This window comes from Mya arenaria, chromosome 12, assembly GCF_026914265.1.
Source record: "Mya arenaria isolate MELC-2E11 chromosome 12, ASM2691426v1".
NCBI classification, from domain to species: domain Eukaryota; kingdom Metazoa; phylum Mollusca; class Bivalvia; order Myida; family Myidae; genus Mya; species Mya arenaria.
In genome coordinates, this window is record NC_069133.1 from 32,321,268 (window position 1) to 32,340,641 (window position 19,374).

At 34.5% G+C, this 19,374-nt stretch overlaps 2 protein-coding genes across 2 annotated transcripts; both read left to right on the top strand.

Moving 5' to 3' along the window:
• The first annotated feature begins 673 nt into the window (after positions 1–673).
• LOC128210896 (ctenidin-3-like) lies at positions 674–3,094 on the top strand. Its single transcript, XM_052915250.1, has 4 exons — positions 674–763; positions 1,677–1,910; positions 2,211–2,351; positions 2,832–3,094. Exons 1-4 carry the CDS (start codon positions 715–717, stop codon positions 2,954–2,956), a joined length of 549 nt encoding a protein of 182 aa, XP_052771210.1. The 5' UTR covers positions 674–714; the 3' UTR covers positions 2,957–3,094.
• A 4,412-nt stretch (positions 3,095–7,506) lies between these two features.
• LOC128210608 (keratin-3, type I cytoskeletal 51 kDa-like) lies at positions 7,507–11,982 on the top strand. Its single transcript, XM_052914958.1, has 5 exons — positions 7,507–7,525; positions 9,398–9,631; positions 9,932–10,080; positions 10,612–10,701; positions 11,890–11,982. Exons 1-5 carry the CDS (start codon positions 7,507–7,509, stop codon positions 11,980–11,982), a joined length of 585 nt encoding a protein of 194 aa, XP_052770918.1.
• Positions 11,983–19,374: the final 7,392 nt, after the last annotated feature.

Sequence of the window (19,374 nt, forward strand, 5' to 3'; positions counted from 1 at the left end):
CAGGTCGATTAAGACAAATCATTCAGTAATTAGTACGAATACTTTTAAAGTTACAGTCATAAATAATTATTTTCGTTTTAATGGCATTTTTGCATGAACAATTGTGAACTTAATTATTGTTACATAATTAAAAATTCCCCGCACGAAAATTTATAATCTGTGTACCATGCTGTGTCTGTCTTCTGACCCACAAAGGAAATAATTGATTAAATGCTCTTAAGGTGTCCGATGTGTACTAACTTTGTGACATTGTTAACCCTGTTGACCTCATGCTATTTTAATATCATTTAAATGGTTAAATGTGTAGTGGAAGAAAATATAAGTAGAATACAGATACAAAGGTTGCAAACACTCTGCTTTGACCTTGGAAAATCGGCCATTTAGATTTCAGTTTCATTCGAAATAACGACCAAACTACAAATCTGTAAGGCATTATGGACATTTAATGTCCATGTTATAAATCAATAAGAATTACTCTTTCATATTTAACCATACTCACATGTTATCAGGAAACACAGTTTTACATTATTGCCAAAGGTTCAATGGAGTGAGAATCTTGTTTATACATCAGAAACCTTACAAACACCGCTGGTGGTGATTGATGGAACATTTAGTGCCATGCATTATTTCCTCCTGCTGAGTGATATATAAATGGCGACGCACTAGCAGCTTATTGCCTTGCGTCGACCGTACATCGTACACTCCGCACTAACCATGAAGACCCTCGCACTTGTGTTGGTGCTGCTTGTTGCTGTTGCTTCAGGTATGTAACTGATTAATATTCTTAGTGAAAGCGATAACGTTGTATGTGATTCTGTTTTTCAAATCTCTTAGAACTATCTCATACAATATACGCGGTGTAAAATAAAACAGTAGCAAATTATACTTTCAAGAAGCTGTTTACAAAGTAATACACTCGAGAAGAAAAAGTGTATTTTTTTATTTTTCACCGTAATTTTTCACCCAATTTTGACGTTGTGAACAGTTCAACACAAGGTTTATTAATGTTTATTCCGTTTAAAGTTGGTCTTTTCATGCCCATAATAGTGTTGTTTTCCTGCAACATTATCAAACAAAACACTTCCTTTAATACAACAATCTGGTGAATTATTGCGTTTATTTTTTATGTTAGATTGAAAATCAAACTTTTTTTTGTATGCTTGTTTACAAAATACATTATTAAGGAAGAACATTTGAAGCATTTTCAGATTTACTCTTTGTTTGTTGATATACCTTGTTAATACATTGGTCAATGCCAATGTTATATGAATACTTTGGGCTGCAGTCAACGTAACTCACAGGTTCCAAATCTATAGACTACCTCCAATATAATGTTTAGTTCATGTTGATGCATACTGTTCCACATTTCTTAGAAACCTTTACATTTAACGCGTTGGAATAGATGATACTTATACTCATTTTATAATGACTCGCTGTTGTTTATATAGCGTTGTTTAGTGATACACTTATTAGGTAAAGCAATGACTAAACTTATTAGACAGTGGTAAGCTATCACTTCGTTATTTCTCCTTTCTGATTTGTGACATGGCTAACAACTTAAAATTGAAAATGAAAGCAACGATGATGTTGCCTTGTTGTTACTCATCTAAGACATATGTTGATAATACGTTTACATTATACTTCATATTTATATTCATACCGCGTTTTTACTTTAGTTTCCGCACGATGGAAGAGGCCATGTAAGGGAAAACACTGTGGTTACGGCTATGGAGGTGGTTATGGCGGCTATGGTGGAGGTTATGGAGGAGGCTATGGAGGCTACTTGGGAGGTTATGGAGGCTATGGAGGCTATGGAGGCTACCTTGGAGGTTATGGAGGTGGCTATGGAGGCTACCTAGGAGGTTATGGAGGCTACGGAGGTGGCTACGGAGGTGGCTATAAAGGCTACGGTATTTGCTTTTATTAAGACTTGTAATATATATTGTGTGTTTTGTAAACATGTAAACTTTAACATGAAACAGCTGATCTTGGTTGGTTTTGTATGTAGATTAAACATAGGGCTACTAGTTTGACAATTAAACATACCTGTGATGTACATGTGTGAGTACCCGAGAGCTCAAGGTCAAAGTCGTTAGAATGAGAGTACATTTCTTTGGAACACTTCCTAAAGTTTAAGATACATAAATGGATATTGATTCGTAAATTCCGCATTAAACAAACTGGAATAAAATGATTCCCTTGAACTACAGGTGGATATGGTGGTTTGGGAGGATGGGGAGGCTATGGCGGTGGCTATGGCGGTTATGGTGGTGGCTACGGCGATGGCTATGGCTATGGAGGTGTTGGTGGATACGGTGGGGGATACGGTGGCGGATATGGAGGAGGATACGGTAAGTAGTTTTGCTTTAAGCTGGCATTTTTATAGTCATTTATTCCTTTTGATATTAGACTTAATGTAGTATGTTGATATTTTGGGTGCTGAATGCGGTTGTGGTCATAAAAAATATTTATGATAATACTGTTTATTATTTGTTCTCTTTTGGATAAAACATACAAACTATATTTTCATTTGAAGCTATTTATTCCATCGTGTGGGTATGTTATAATTCTCGATTGATGACCGAAAGTGGAAACATAGATGTGAAGGGTAATTTCATAGCTACACACTAAGTTAATATATTCCAAAATAACAGTTTGATTCAATTCATGTCACATTCAATTGTTGTTTTCATAATCAAAAAGAACCTTTTCAGGCGGGACACATACGTGCGATATTTCAACCATACACACAAAAACGGAAAAAGTATATTTTCGTATGTTCCGAATAGAAGCTATCTAAATAAAAGCTAACAAAATATTTCTATTTGAAGGTTGGAATATGGGAGCCTATTGCAAATGCCGACCAAAGTGCGGCCCGAAGCAAAAGTTTGTTGGCCGATGCCCATGGTGCAAGAAGGGCTGTAAGCTGGTCCTCTGCTGCCGACGACGATGGTAGACGAATGATGTCGTACCGTCGATAGTTTTTTTCAAACAGATTGACTCCCTACTGGCACACACCTGGACAACGAATTCGGACTGTTATCTTTTTGCCATATACTGTACAGATTTTAACATATAAAACCTATGCAGATTACATTTGCGTTCATTGTTTCTGTCGAATCTTTAAAACCTTATATAAACATGTACGTGTTTAAGTCAATCTGGTAGTCAAGTATGTATTATTTAACCAGAACACATCATATTTGCCTTACATATGTTAGGAGATCATGTTTGGCGCCGATTTCCTTTCAGTTCTTCGTTCTCCGTAACGTCAAATCCGGCACCCGGTACAGGAAACTGCAGGCTACACTCATTTTAACAAAAACATTAAACTGTAAACATACATTGACGCCGTGCAAATTGTACGACGGAAACCTCCAACTATTACATTTAAGCAAAAAGACATAAAATGATACACTGTATTTATCCCTTGACAAATATATTTGAATGTTAGTTTTTAGGAGTCTACCATCTGAACGACATAACATTTTTAACTATTGGCGAATTAATTGCAACGGGCGTATCAACATAGCGCTGTTAGAACTGCGGTGGTCAACGAACTTATTTAAATCACCATTTACATCTAAATTAACTAGTTACAAATCTGATCTTATATCTACGGGTCACTGCGTTCAGCATATTAAGTAGCTTGCTAAAAAAAGCGCTGTAATGAGTATTTATAGTATGTCATGCGGTTTATATAGTGCGAATATGCTACGTTTTTGCGTAATTACGCAATTAAAATAATAGAACGCAATTATTTAAATATCGTTGAGTAACAAAACGCAATATGAAAAAAGCAGAATGCTCAAATAGTTTCAAAATGAACACGTACTGAATCAAAATAAATACATGTACAGTATATCTATGTTAAGATTTTGGCGGCGGTCGTGGAACTATATACTATCGGTTATGAATAGAATCCAGGTCATCAAACAGGTTTATTCCTTGGAAAGTACCCCGGATAACTCGTTAAAAACCAGAAAAAAATCATGGATCGTATCTGTGTTTGTTATTGGTTCCAGCTCGTTTTGAAGATGCAAGTTAATAATGTTTTAAATTAAATTTTAATATTTCATTTTATCCTTTTATCTGTTTCTTTAGTGATTGAAATTCATTCATGAGTATGTTTTTGTTTAAAACAGCCTAAATCGGCTCTAATCTGATATTGTTTTTAAAATTGTTAGTCTGCACTTTCACAAATTAAATTATACACGTTTACAATTAAAATCAAATTAATAAAAGCGTTGACAGGCTTTCGACCTGCTAAACTTGTGAGTTTACTCATGTACCGATTGGAACTTGTGTGAAGACTTCTAAGTTTGTCTCAGTAATTTCAGCCCAGAGTCTTGAGCATGTTGCATGTGCATATTTATAAACCACTGATATAAATCTGTTCATTTTGTCCTGAGTGACATAAGTTGAGGGTAGGTTACAACAACACATACATGGAATAAATAGTATGTGGTTGATTCGATCCAGGGGAATTTGAGCGAGAATCCTGTCATTATAGAACTTAACATGTGAAATGCATTTTGTTGGATGCATTGGATTTGCGCTAATGGTAAATTACATACGACTCAGTCATGTTTGAAGTGTAGATTATAATTAACTAAGAAAATTTCTAAACGCGTTATCCGTTGCAGAGCATTGTTTGTGAAACCAAAGTGCCAGATAATGTTTCATACGCAACTGAGTATCACTCAATACTTTAGTAATTATTTGGGTATTCCCAATATTAAATGAGTATTTCAAGTGACTGATACTTCAGGATTTTGATTTATTGAGTATCAGCATCAATATCCCAAAAGTTTTTGCGAGGGAATTCATGAGCGTGCATATAATACCTTTAGATGTTTATGTAAATGTGTTTTACAAGTACATGACTATATTCTCAAAACGTAGCAGACCGAAAACCTTTCAACGCCTTAAATGCTTTGATTGTTAACTATATTAACACTTATCTCCACTCTTTTCTAATATGTCAAATAATAAGCCAACCTCATTTTATGAGGGACAGATGATGTTTTCTTATTTAGGAATTTGATTATCAGATATTCATAACATATCATATAGCCATTGAAAACCTTCAGAGTGCTCTAATGATCTTTGTATTCTCGACCTCTGTTGTGAAGTTGACCTTTTTTACCGAATAAATTGAGATAATTCAAACGCCATGGACAAAAAAAAACAAATCTTGAATTTTTATTACTTTTCTTTTACATTATAGGATAAAATTCCGAGGCTGCGTTTAGTATTTGTATCAACAAACCACGTACAAAACTATACACGATGAATATGGCGCACGTAACAAGCAGAGCATATAAGCAGCACATCATGCCAAATTGGTGTAGTCTGGCGACCACATCATAGATTTATGTTAAACATTATGTGTCATATACGTATATGTAACAAATTATTATGCTCATAAATCTTACAAATTTTGCATAAATAACATGAAAAAGATGACTACACGTTTTTTTAAATCATACATTTTAGTTTATTTTTGAAAAACATTCTGCAATCAAAGAAGTCAAGTTAATGTTCGTTATACTTAAAGAGATGTACTCTTACTCCCGTGTAAGATTTACCACATAAAATACAAATGTTGTAATAAACCGAAAATGATGAATAGGTCATATTATCAAGCTCATCTTCGTCCTCGTCCTTTCCTGAGTCACTGTAATTTTCTTCTTCCCTAGTACACACACTTTTAATAATACCTTGTGAAAGAATCTTACCACATGTCCACACGTTTTCGATACTACTTGTTCCTTTTATCTAACCACTTCGTTCTATATCTCGAAGTTGTAGTGGGTAATTCATGGAAGTGTTACCAGACGTACAATTGATAGTTGACCTGGGGATCATGCATTTTAAGGGATGCTCTCCAACACATATTGATACTGTTATACGAGTCTAGAGAGAAACCTTGAGAAACCAGGTTCCTTTTTGCAGAATTTGTCTTATCTCATTTGTTCACCGTGTATATTATTGTTTACCATTCAGTAGACAAAGCATTCAATTCCTTCAAAAAGGTGACCAAGTTTAGACAGTGAAGCTGAAGTATTATAACTTTTCTAGGATTTAAAGGGGCGCCATTGTTGTATCAAACCTTCTGAAACTTTGAATGGCCATTATTACTGAACAAATATCTTCTACTTTGGTTTGACAAATTTAATTTCCATTAAAAAATTGCCGCTTGTTACCTACACCAGTATAAAAAAAACCTGAAACCCTCGCTGAAACCACTAGGACATCTGGAGATCTAACAATGACCGTGTTAATGCCTGCCTTTGTAAGGATGAAAACAATGCCTCCTTGTTAAATAATTTAACATTGGCATCTTCAAGACTTGTAAGACTTTAAAATATATTTCTTAGATCATTTATCTTAGGTTATGTCATTGTTGCCCATAAAAGCCATCCAGTCCGTAGGAGTTCTTGTTTCGTGACCAGATATAAACAATGTTGGCGCAGCCTTTTTGCATTCTACTTCCTTGAATAAATCAAGGTAATAAATCAGCTTTCCGAATGTATCAGGTACTCATGATAGGCTTTGAAGTGTTGAATTTACGCAAAATATATGTGCAACAACCTAACATGGTTTTAAAAAGCATTATATCGGCAGTTCCTAGGGACGATTAAACTTGACCAAAGGAAAAGGGCAGTTTTGTTCACAATTGGATTGATAATGAACTCTTCCATAGTTGACTGGCCCGTTCCATGAGTTCATTATCAATCGAATTGTGAACAATTATAAAATCTATTTTATCTTACAAAACTTAGTTTTTGCATTTTAATGAATTTTCACACTGTATTGAGTATGAATTAAAAAATCTATTTGGTATGCCATTTTACAATTTCTGTTTAACAAATACATATGTTTTTACATTATTGTGTTTTAATATTTTATTGTTTGCAACTCTATTTGATCTAACTCATGTTCTACCTTGTACTTGAAAATAACATTGAACTATTTTGTCTAATTAATATAATCATGGTTACGTAGGTTTAATCAGTGGTTCATATTAGAAATGAAACCAGAATATAATGTGTGTATAACTAAAGTGATTATTTGTGTAAAGGGAATTCATAATTTAACAACATCAATCGTTATGATTCAATATATAACTAAAAGTCACGTAAATTACACACTCGTTATCTGTACAGCCATAAGAAAGTTCAGGGACTTATTAATGAAATCGTCTAATACGTATTTAAAATATGGCAAACCACTTTCACAAAGCAAAATAACATGTCTTTATTAGCATAAGCACTCTATGTAACATATTATTCCTTAAAAAACGTTGCTTTTTATGTAACCTGTTAACAGTAACGAAATTTACACCAATTCGCGCGGTAGAAATTATTAGAAAACCTTCATAGAACTTAAGAACGGTGATTTACCAACTTTTATCTCTTAAACGATTATTATACATGGAGGAAATAGTACAGATAAAACTTATAAGTAACTACTGAGGGTAACGCATTTAAAAGTCCACCTATGCCCCCTCCCTCAGAGCGTAAACCTATCTCATTTATGGCGTTTTGCTTAAGCTTTACAAAAATCATAATCTTCAAAATTCCCCCTTGGGAGCAGGGTCACGTGGGAAACATTCAGGATTACAACTAAAATTATTTATTGTCGACAAACCAGAACTTATGGCCAGACATTAATAATATATTAATGATGTTAAATGAATTTAGATAAATTGCTTGTTGATTGATGACGTCTGTATTCAATCTTGGACGAGTTATCCAAAAATATAGCCCGCGTAAATAAAATGCTGTGTCAGATTCCCGCATAAGTCATACAGTGCTGTCAGGCGTCCTTGAAACAATCAATTTTCAACTCGATTAAGACTAACCATTGTGTAATTAAACAAATGTACGAAATATTTTTACAGTCATTAATAAAAAAAATGTTTCGTTTTAATGACATTTATGGCATCAACTTGTATGAACTAAATTACTGTTATTATAGAATTTAAAATTCATTGCACGAATTTTTATATTTTATAATCAGTATACCACGCTGTGACTATCTTCTAATCGGAAAGAAAGATTGATTAAGACCTCTTAAGGTGTCTGATGTACACTAACAATGTAACATTGTTGACCCCATGTCATTTTGGCATCATTTGTAAGGGTTAAATGTGCAGAGGAATAATATGTAAACAGAACACCGATACAAACATTGCAAACACTCTGCTTTGACCCTGACACATTGATCATATCATACCCGATTATTTCATTTGATTTAAAGACCCAACATACCAATCTGTAAAATATATTCGGTCATTTAATATACATGTTAGTAACACATATGAATTATCCGTTCAAATTATATAATACTTTCATCGAGAGACCAAGCAGCAAACATTAACATTATTGTCAATAACTCAAAAGAGTGAGAAACCTGTTTATACATCAGATACCTTACAAACACCACTGGTGGTGATTGATGGAACATTTAGTGCCATGCATTATTTCCTCCTGCTCAGTGATATATAAAGGGCGCCTGACTAGCAGCTGATTGCCTTGCGTCTACCGTACATCGTACACTCCGCACTAACCTTGAAGACCCTCGCACTTGTGTTGGTGCTGCTGGTTGCTGTTGCTTCAGGTATGCTACTCTTATATTTATTTTTCACCCAACTTACTTTCACCCACGTTTAACGTAGTGAACAATTTAACTTAAGGTCCAATGATTTTTATTCTGTTTTAAGTAGGTAATTTCATGCCAAAAAATAGTGTTTTTCTGCTAGAGGATTATCAAATAATACACTTCTTTTAAATGCAACAATCTGGTGGTTTCTTGCGTTTATTTATTTTTTAGATTGTTAAAAGCAACCTTTTTGTATGCTTGTTATATCTTTATTACAAAATACATTATTAAGGAAGAACATTTGAAGCAATTTCAGATTTACTCTTTGTTTGTTGGTATACCATGTTAATACATCGGTCAAGGCTAATGTTATATGAATACTTTGGGCTGCTGTCAACGTAGCTCGCAGGTTCTTAATCTATAAACTACCTCCAATATATGTTCAGTTCATGTTAATACATACTGTTCAACATTTCTTAGAAACCTTTACGTTTAACATTTATAATGGGATAGTTGATACTGATTATCATTTCATAAGGACTTGCTCTTGTTTGTATAGCGTTGTTTAGTGATAAACGTATTAGGTTAAGCAATGGCTTAAATTATTAGCCAGTGGTAAGTTATCACTTTTTATTTCTCTTTTCTGATTTGTGACATAGCTAACAACTTAAAATTAAAAAATGAAAGCAACGATGATGTTGCCTTGTTGTTACTCATCTAAGACATATGTTGATAATACGTTTACATTATACTTCATATTTATATTCATACCGCGTTTTTACTTTAGTATCCGCACGATGGAAGAGGCCATGTAAAGGAAAACACTGTGGTTACGGCTATGGAGGTGGTTATGGCGGCTATGGTGGAGGTTATGGAGGAGACTATGGAGGCTATGGAGGCTACTTGGGAAGTTATGGAGGCTATGGAGGCTACCTTGGAGGTTATGGAGGTGGCTATGGAGGCTACCTAGGAGGTTATGGAGGCTACGGAGGTGGCTACGGAGGTGGCTTTAAAGGCTACGGTATTTGCTTTTATTAGGACTTGCAATATATATTGTGTGTTTTGTAAACATGTAAACATTAACATGAAACAACTGATCTTGTTTGATTTTTTATGTAAATTAAACATAGGGCTACTAGTTTGACAATTAAACATACCTGTGACGTACATGTGTGAGTACCCGAGAGTTCAAGGTCAAAGTAGTTAGAACGAGAGTACGTTTCTTTGGAACACTTCCTAAAGTTTAAGATTCATAGATGGATATTGCTTCGTAAATTCCGCATTAAACGAACTGGAATAAAATGATTCCTTTGAACTGTAGGTGGAAATGGTGGTCTGGGAGGATGGGAGGATGGGGAGGCTATGGCGGTGGCTATGGCGGTTATGGTGGTGGCTACGGCGATGGCTATGGCTATGGAGGTGTTGGTGGATACGGTGGCGGATACGGTGGCGGATATGGAGGAGGATACGGTTAGTAGTTTTGCTTTAAGCTGGCATTTTTATAATCATGTATTCCTTTTGTTATTAGACTGAATGTTATATGTTGATATTTTGAGTGCTGAATACGAATACGGTTGTGGTGACTATAAAGCAGACTTTGATAATATAGTTTATTATTTGTTCTATTTTTTGTTTAAAAACTGCCTGTTTAGGTTGATAAAATACGAGATACAAGACACATATTTTCTTTATAGCTGTTTATTCTGAACTGTGTGTATGATATTATTCTTGATTGTGGCTATGACGACACGACCGAAAGTGGAAACGTAGATGTGAAGGGTATTTAATAGCTACCACACTAAGTTAATATATTCCAAAAAAACACACAGTTTTATTCAATTCCTGTCACATTCAATTGTTGTTTATATTATCAAAAAGAACCTTTTCAGATGAAACACATACGTGCGATATTTCAACCATACACACAAAACGGAAAAAAGTATATTTCTGTATGATCAGAATGGTAGCTATCTACCTTCAAACAAATATCTCCATTTAAAGGTTGGAATATGGGAGCCTATTGCAAATGGCGACCCAAGTGCGGCCCGAAGCAAAAGTTTGTTGGCCGATGCCCATGGTGCGAGAAGGGCTGTAAGCTGGTCCTCTGCTGCAGACGACGGTGGTAGACGGATACTTTATACCTTCATTGGTTCTTTTCAAACAGACTTACTCCTGCACACACCTGGACAACGAATTTAAACTGTTATCTTTTTGCCATATACTGTACAGATTTTAACCTATAAAACCTTTGCAGATTATATTTGCGTTCATTGTTTCTATCGAATCCTTACAATCTTGGTATATATAATTATATGGTAGTCACCAGAACACATCATCTTTGCCTTTTATATGTTTGGGGATCATGTTTGGCGCCGATTTTCCTTCAGTTCTTCGTTCCCCGTCACGTCAAATCCGACACCCGGCACAGAAAACTGCAGGTCACTCGCACTATAGCCAAAACATTTGACGGTAAACATACATGAAACACCGTGCAAAATGTACGACGGAAACTTTACATTTACATTAAAGCAAACGGACAAACAATGAAACACCTGTCTAACTGTATCATTCAAGGACAGATAATTGCTTTGCAGCATAGAAATATATTATCAGCGGCCTCGCATGAAACGAAACACACCTTATGGGACCAATATACTTCAGCCACTAGATTTAAGGTCATTTTTAAAATATTGTTTCCCCCCACGTTCAAATTAATGGACCCCATCCGGTTTTAAGTGATCTATGGTTATTTTGCTATGTTGGATGAATGAGTCACCTAAGGCTAGAATTGATCTTTTTGCAAAGCTGTTGGGTCGAACCCTAGCCTTTGCCATTGCAACGTACTTGGTCGAATAGCCCCATGTTTTTCGAGGCGTAATTTGCGAAACAGCTAGGTGGGTAGCCGGAATTAATCGCTTTAAACTTTAAAGCTATGATCGTGTTCTTACAAATCTCCAAGGGTTATTTAAGAGGAAGCTGGCTTATATCATTCCCTCCAATATGGATGATAAGGATTTCCGAATTTACCCGGTTGATTGTTTGTAGAAATTATGTCCCCATATCCTTGCCACACATCGGTGATGTTCGGTATTCCCAAGTTGGTGTTATTTGGGTGTGAGTAGCAGAAAACGTGCTATTCAAGAGACGGAACAAGGATCCACACACTCTATGAGATAAATGAGTAACTTGGTATGAACATATGCACTTAGATACAGAAGGCCTTTTTAGACCAGTTTTGGTACGACAAAAGTTGAATTACCTCTTACATACAACTTGTAGGCCTCCGATGAGCACCTGCCAGCTACTTTAATTTTTTCTTCAGTGCAGCCTTCCATGGCGGCTGTAGTCGCAGCCCCAGTGCGGAACAAATAGGAAATGTATTTTTCCATGTTCAAATTTAACAAAGAAAGGCATTTCTTTAAAACGGCAGAAACATGAAACGGGTGAGTGGAGAACCGTCCAAATTGCGAAACGGAGGGCCATCTAAACCTGGCCTTCAAATTAAGAGTTCAATATTGCTTTTAATAAGGCAAATTCTCCAACCCTTTTTCGTGAGTTGAATTGTGTACTCACTTGAACTTTGACATTTTTGAGTTTCCTAGAGCAAATTTTTGTTAGTTGTGTGTTTGATATCGCCAAACTTGTGATTGTGAAGTGACGCCTGTATAACTGTTTTTATCCCTACCCTTAAAACACCGAAAAAACGATAACATAGCCCGCACTTACCCATAGGCATTTATAGGCATTTATACAATGACGGTAATGTTGGAAGGTAGTTGGTAGTTGGTAGTTGGGGATACGAATATTCAACTACCTACTTGTTGCCAGTTGGGAATTGGAATATTCAACTACCTGCTAGTTGCCAGTTGGAAATTCGAAAAATCAGAGTTAGATGTTAATGTTGATATTTAGCTACTCGACTTTTTCCAGTCGGCTATTAGCGAATATCCAATTACCAACCAGATTGTTTTCTTCTTATTGCATGGTTAAAAGGTACAAATGTACAAACAAACAAGCCAATTGTATGTTCATGCATATACACATATGTTTCTTCTAAAATGGTTTAATTCACCTGTATTCGTACATTCGCCAGTCGGAGAGTCAACCATTTCCAGTCGATTAATCTCGAATATTCAACTACCAACAAGGTGGTAGTTGGGGATTCAGAATGTTTTTCTTTATGTTCAAAAGGTACACATATAAAGAAATCAAACAGTTTTTGGTGTTTTATTTCTGTTTACATAATGTATCTTCGTAACAAATACAGTTTTAAATAATTTTTATTCGTATATTCGCCGGTCACATATTCGACCATTTCCAGTCGATTATTCGCGAATATTCAACTTCTTACCAGTCAGTAGTTGGGGATTCAGATTATGTCTTTATATACGGTTTTAAAGGTCACATATGGAAAAATCAACCGCGACATGTTTGTTTATGCATGTACACATATGTATCTTTGCGACAAACACTGGTTTTATTCACTTTCATTCGTATATTCTCCAGTCGGATATTCGACCATTTCTAGTCGATTATTCGCGAATATTCAACTACTTACCAGTCAGTAGTTGGGGATTCAGATTATGTCTCTATATATGATTTTGAAGGTCACATATGGAAAAATCAAACGCCAAATGTTTGTTTATGCATGTACGTATATGTATTTTCGTAACAAATACTGTTTTGATTCACGTAGATATATATGTGTACATATAAACCATACGTCCTTGGTTAAAGAAATATGAATTTTAATTATAAACAAATGAAGTTTGTAAATACACTGAGTTAAGAAAGTCTAACCTTACCTATTATCAATCTAAGTAAAGTCAGATTGAAACTTATTTGTATTTTTAAGAAATCAAATAAAGTTCTTGGGTTCTTAATTTTTGCCACTGATCACTGGAGCTCTAAAATTATTATTAACTATCACAGTATCTGTCAAATGAAAGCAGACTCAACCCCACCCACTAAAAATAAATGACATTTCCATTTAGTTTCTCATTAGGGCAAGTTTTACACCATTTTTATATTTTAATAAAATATATCAAGTATAAAATAACACTTACACACATATAAGTGGTAATAGTTCGCCCCTCATTCTGTTTTGGTCTAATATATCGCTTGGTTGTTTGAACATCTCCTTGGTCGGCCATGATGGACTATTTTTTAATAACCCGTACTATTTCAGAGGCCATTTCCTGTTGGATACTGGCCGAGGTGTTCCGATTGGTATGGGTATGTGAGAAGATGCCCTGGTGACCGCATGCGCAGCGATGATCCTTCTTGCGCACTGTGCAGCCCGAAATTCCTCACAAATGTCCCGCTGTTTAAAAACAATCCAGCAAAGTAAAAAATGGAACGCAAATGATTGTTTTAAAAATGATAAGATGAAATTATCAGTAATGCTACTAGTCAAAATAAAAAGTAGAAACAATAAATAAAATTGCCTTTAAAACTATTGAATATATCTAAATTTAACCTGTATACGTTAATTTAAATATATGTATGCACAGCGGCTTAGATTACTCCCTTAATGTATATTGGTGGAAAATGTTCTCTTTTTCAAGGTCAAGGTCACTGATCCTATTTTTTTTGTTCTTCGTTAATTTTTTCACATACCTATGTTATATGAAACAGCTCCAAGTTGTGTTTTGAAACACATCTACTTGGGGTTTTTTATTTTGTTTTGATGAATTAAGAGAAAAGTTATGTCGTAATCATATTTTCATTGATTTGACGGGTAACCTTGACTTTGTGGGAAGGTCATGTTCGGGATTTTGAATACCTTTAATTGAATTTATACAAAAACTCTTTTTTATTAAACACATATATTTTTGTGATATCTTTTACTTATATATATAAAATCATACTATTTAGTTCTTTATATAATATGGAGACTTATATTAACTAACATCATCAATTTTCTTTATAAAATAAGGAGGCTATACTGCTCGCCCCGGCGTCGGTGTCCGGATTAAGTTTTAGGGCAAGTTGGCATTTTCACTTAAAAGTGCAATGCCCTTCATTAATAGACTTAATACCTTACACAATTGTTGTCACACAATTAGATTGTATAACTCCATGTTATCCTAAATGCAAATTATGGCCCTTTATCTACTAAAAACGTGTTTGGACAACTTTGAGTTTAAACTCAGATCTCAAATACTGTGTATTCAATGGCCTTCACACACAGTAACCATTACACAATTAGGTTATATAGCTTCATAACATCCCTCAATACAAATAATGACCCTGGATTCACTTCTTTTTTAAAATCTATTTGCGTTTGTGTTGTTCTTGGTAGGCACATTTTACCAGGTTTTCAGAAAGTGAAGACTGGTTATTAGAACGAAGTTTGTCGTTGTTTGGGCAGTCGGCGAAATGGCGGCGTCAAATTCACCTATGGTATCGCATAGTTTTAGTTAAGGCTGACATATAGTGATCAAACTTGATCAAGGGCAGTAATGTCATGTGCGTCCATGTTTCCTTGTTCATTGTTTTGAGTGGAAAACGTCCTCGATTCGGTGAGTATTTTCACTGTTTTCTGTATGTTTCAATGACAATTTTTAGAAACGAACTTGTGCACCGAATGAAGAGCAATTGCTCGTTTAAGAAGACGCTTGTTTTAGATCAAAATAATGTCTGTATTAAAATATCTCGTGAAAACAATGCACGGTCTTACTAGGCTTCCCGACTCACTTAGTGCATTTTTTGCTTCAAAACAACTATTTAATACCGTTCTCTTGCGAACAAACCCCATCCGATGCTTTGTTCTGGGCAATAACAGTATTGCTATTGATTTCCGAATGCAGACAGCCAATTTTGGAGTTAAATCGCCTCATTTACGGAAATGCTTGCTTGTTCATTCTGTACATATTTAGAACCTAGGTTCATCCCAAATCTAGCTATTTTTATGCGAATAACGTCCTTATTTATATTCACGCGTATAATTGCATGGTCACAGCCAAGGTCACTTTTCATAAACAATGGACATTTTTCTCGCACAACATATATGCATATAATTTGTATAACAATTTGGATAAATTTTCTTACAAATAAGGACTTTGAACCCAGACTAGTATTAATCACATCTGTATAAAACAACAGCTTTATTTAGAATTAATTGATTGACGACATCTGACAAATACTCTGAATAGTTTTTAATCGTTTTTAATATTTTACTTAACACCGATATATTTTCGGAAATGATGATTGATACTTATTACAGGCACATTTTAATACAGAAGCTTTCTTAATATTCTAAAGGTTTTAATGGACATGACATCATAAATGGTGATGGATTTGTAGCCTGTATTTAAAAGTGCGCGATCCAAAACTGGTTATTTACCGGGTGCTATGTTTCAGTTATGTCATCAGTTATATATCATTTATCTGGTCTCTTATCTGTTGTTTATACCATTAGACGTTAAGATATATGTTCATTTATTGGTGAATTAAGGTTAAGTGATTACCTTAATGTGTTCATATTATTATGACAAAATGTTACCTTATTAGTATTTCGAAGCAGTGAATTTTAAATAAGAATGTTCATTTACTCATAAATCGTATCAGGGACACACACTTTTATTCACTTCACAATTTTTAAAAGGGACTCACTCATGTTTCTTCTCCGTAAATGCATCTAAGCACACTTTTTTACCATTTTGGGTGAGGCCTTGTGATATCGAAATTGCTGAATAATACAAATAAAGTATACAAATTGGGTTGCGAACCCACAAAGTCAATAACATAACAGAAAACCGACGCCTTAAACGTTAGGTCACAATGACTTATATAAAGAGGTTATTTTGACCTTAAAACATTACTTTAAAACAACACGTAATAATGTCAATCAACGAATCACGCAACAACGAAATTTCTGAAAGCCGTTAATAACGGTTTTGCAAATTGTATTCAAAGACAATAGGTGAGAAAATATTAACACTTGCTGAAGTGTTCAGCTATCAGTATTTTCAATTTAACGCTCCTTATTATTTGCCGCACTTTATTTCGCATTTTACAAACCATGAGTGAGTCCCTTTTAAAACAGGATCAACATAGTAGCTACAACAATCTCAATGTATTACGTTTTATGGGTTCTGCTCTTAGTGCTTATTTTTCATTAACTTTTGGTTATTTCGTTTGTTCTATTGCTTTGTAATAAAACGAAATGTCCGAATAAGTAGGTTTGCTTGGTGAAAGGGAACTAATGTTTTCTCTTTGCAAGCAATACTTATCCGGGGAGGTGTAAGTAAGCCCACTGACTGTTTCAAAGTCCATAGGAAACAAATCAATTTTAATATCGCTCTTCTGTGTCTGCGTTCACACAGATCAAATGAGGACACGCCCGCAAACCAGTCTGGGACTGAAACCAGTCCAGCCATGAACGATACCTGAAATACAGAGAATTGTATTAATTTTCGTTTAATTTTATTAATTGTATTTGAAATCTGATAGTCAAACTGAGTATTGTGTCCGAAGCTTGCGTTGTAGTTTTCCTATACAAAATGGCGGGCATGGTGGCATTATGATTTTGCCAAGTCAACTAATTACTTTAAATCGTGTGTTAATGCTTTGATTCTACTGAGTAAACTATATTTTCGTTAACCATTTGATATAAAAAAAAATATCCATACCGTATTTCAGCTACCATGACGCCCAAAACAGACATTTGGCATTTTTTTTTTACTTTAATTCGGTTTATAGTTAGTTCTTTGAAATTTTATAGTGTATTAGTTCATTACCTAATGTATATAGCATAAGCCCGACCATTAATATACAAAATGTTGTCCATGATAGCTGAAAACTACATTCAAATAAATGTAAGTATAGTGTGTATAATGTTTTGCAACAAAAATCATGCTGTTTTTTCTTGATTGAAAGATGAACATGTAGTATATTAATATGTGTTATGAATTGACTTTAAGACATGGTAGCGTGATTAAATCCGCTAGTTTGCGGTTTCCGTAATGTAATTATTGCATTCAAAACATATAAAAGTTCTTACGATGTTCTTTATTTGCGCTGATGGTTTTTAGAAATAAGTATATTGATATTGTTTTGAATAATATGTATACGTGTTTGTATTACAGCATTTTCGACAAAATCACGTTCATAATGGCGTCAATGATGGCTGTCAAAACTCTCATAATGAAGTATTTCTTCAAAATGTTTGGCAAAATGGCAATGCTATTGTGTTACAAAAAATATGTATTGACACTGTTTGCATTTTCTTCTTCTTCTTCTTCTTCTTCTTCTTCTTCTTCTTCTTCTTCTTCTTCTCCTCATCCTCCTCCTCCTCCTCCTCCTCCTCCTCCTCCTCCTCCTCCTTCTTCTTCTTCTTCTTCTTCTTCTTCTTCTTCTTCTTCTTCTTCTTCTTCTTCTTCTTCTCTTCTTCTTCTTCTTCTTCTTCTTCTTCTTCTTCTTCTTCTTCTTCTTCTTCTTCTTCTTCTTTCTTCTTCTTCTTCTTCTTCTTCTTCTTCTTCTTCTTCTTCTTCTTCTTCTTCTTCTTCTTATTATTATTATTATTATTATTATTTGTATTATTATTATTTGTATTATTATTATTATTATTATTATTATTATTATTATTATTATTATTATTTTTATTATTATTTTAATCATTATTATTATTGTTTTCTTCCCTTTCTTCTTTTTATTTGATACTTCAGCAAACATTATCCTAAAAAATGAAATTAGGCTTTGTTATGTACGCATAAAACAGAAGCTCCACAGAAGATGGATTAACATGCCAAATTAATCTAGGTTCTAGATTTTCTTGCAGTAATACTCCGTCTAGACTTCAGAATCGCTGAGAGTGATTTGGCTCATGCAAATGGATCATAAATCGTCGTTCGTAGCAGAAATATGACAACATTGTCATTACAGAACTCATTCGAGAAGTTAATAGTATACTGCCTGCTAAAGTCTCTTAGGTAGTCGTTTGCTAAGAAGTCGTTGATGGATGTCGTAAATAATATGATGCTTGCGAACGTTTGGAACAAAAGTCAGCTTTAACATGACGTGAAGGGCATGTTGAAATAAAGCAATGACGGCACAGTATCTGCTCGTGCAGACTTGTGTTCTTTTATGCACATCATATGACCTAATGCAACATTGCGGCTGGCGTTTGCACAACATAAACACGTTTGACACGTTAACATCTTGTATCTATTCCTTTCATACTATTAAGATGTTAAAAAGTAAGTAATGCTTATAATATTATAAATATATCGTGATATAATGTCGCGATTGTACAGTATATTTAATGTTTGTTGAAACTCTTTCAAAAGGCACATTATCTCATGCAGGTGGTAAAACCATGTTTGTTTCACTGTCATGTTTAAAACGGTAATATATGAAAGTCACTTTTGAATTGGTTTATTTGGTTGAACCTGCAGGTGGCATTTACACCGTTCATATCGCTGTTCAAGGAAGTATATTTTCTGTAAATCGTTAAACAACATAAGTGAGCTTACAAAGGCTTTCCTCAGTTCTACATGCCCTAGTTGAAGGGTGCAAATTTTTTAGTTGTTTTACTTTTCAAGCATCTAACATGACAGGTGTCTTAATATGTTCTTTCTGTTTCTTCTTTTCGGAACAGCCACATCAATCATTAGCTAGAAAATATGCGTTTCAACAGAGTTTGAGGATAATGCTCTTGTTTATTGCAAGTGATGCTTGGGACCTCCTTTGCAGTGCAATTTATTCCTCTCATCAAATATTACTTTTCAGTGCGGTCTACTGCTTAAGCAATCAGCACAG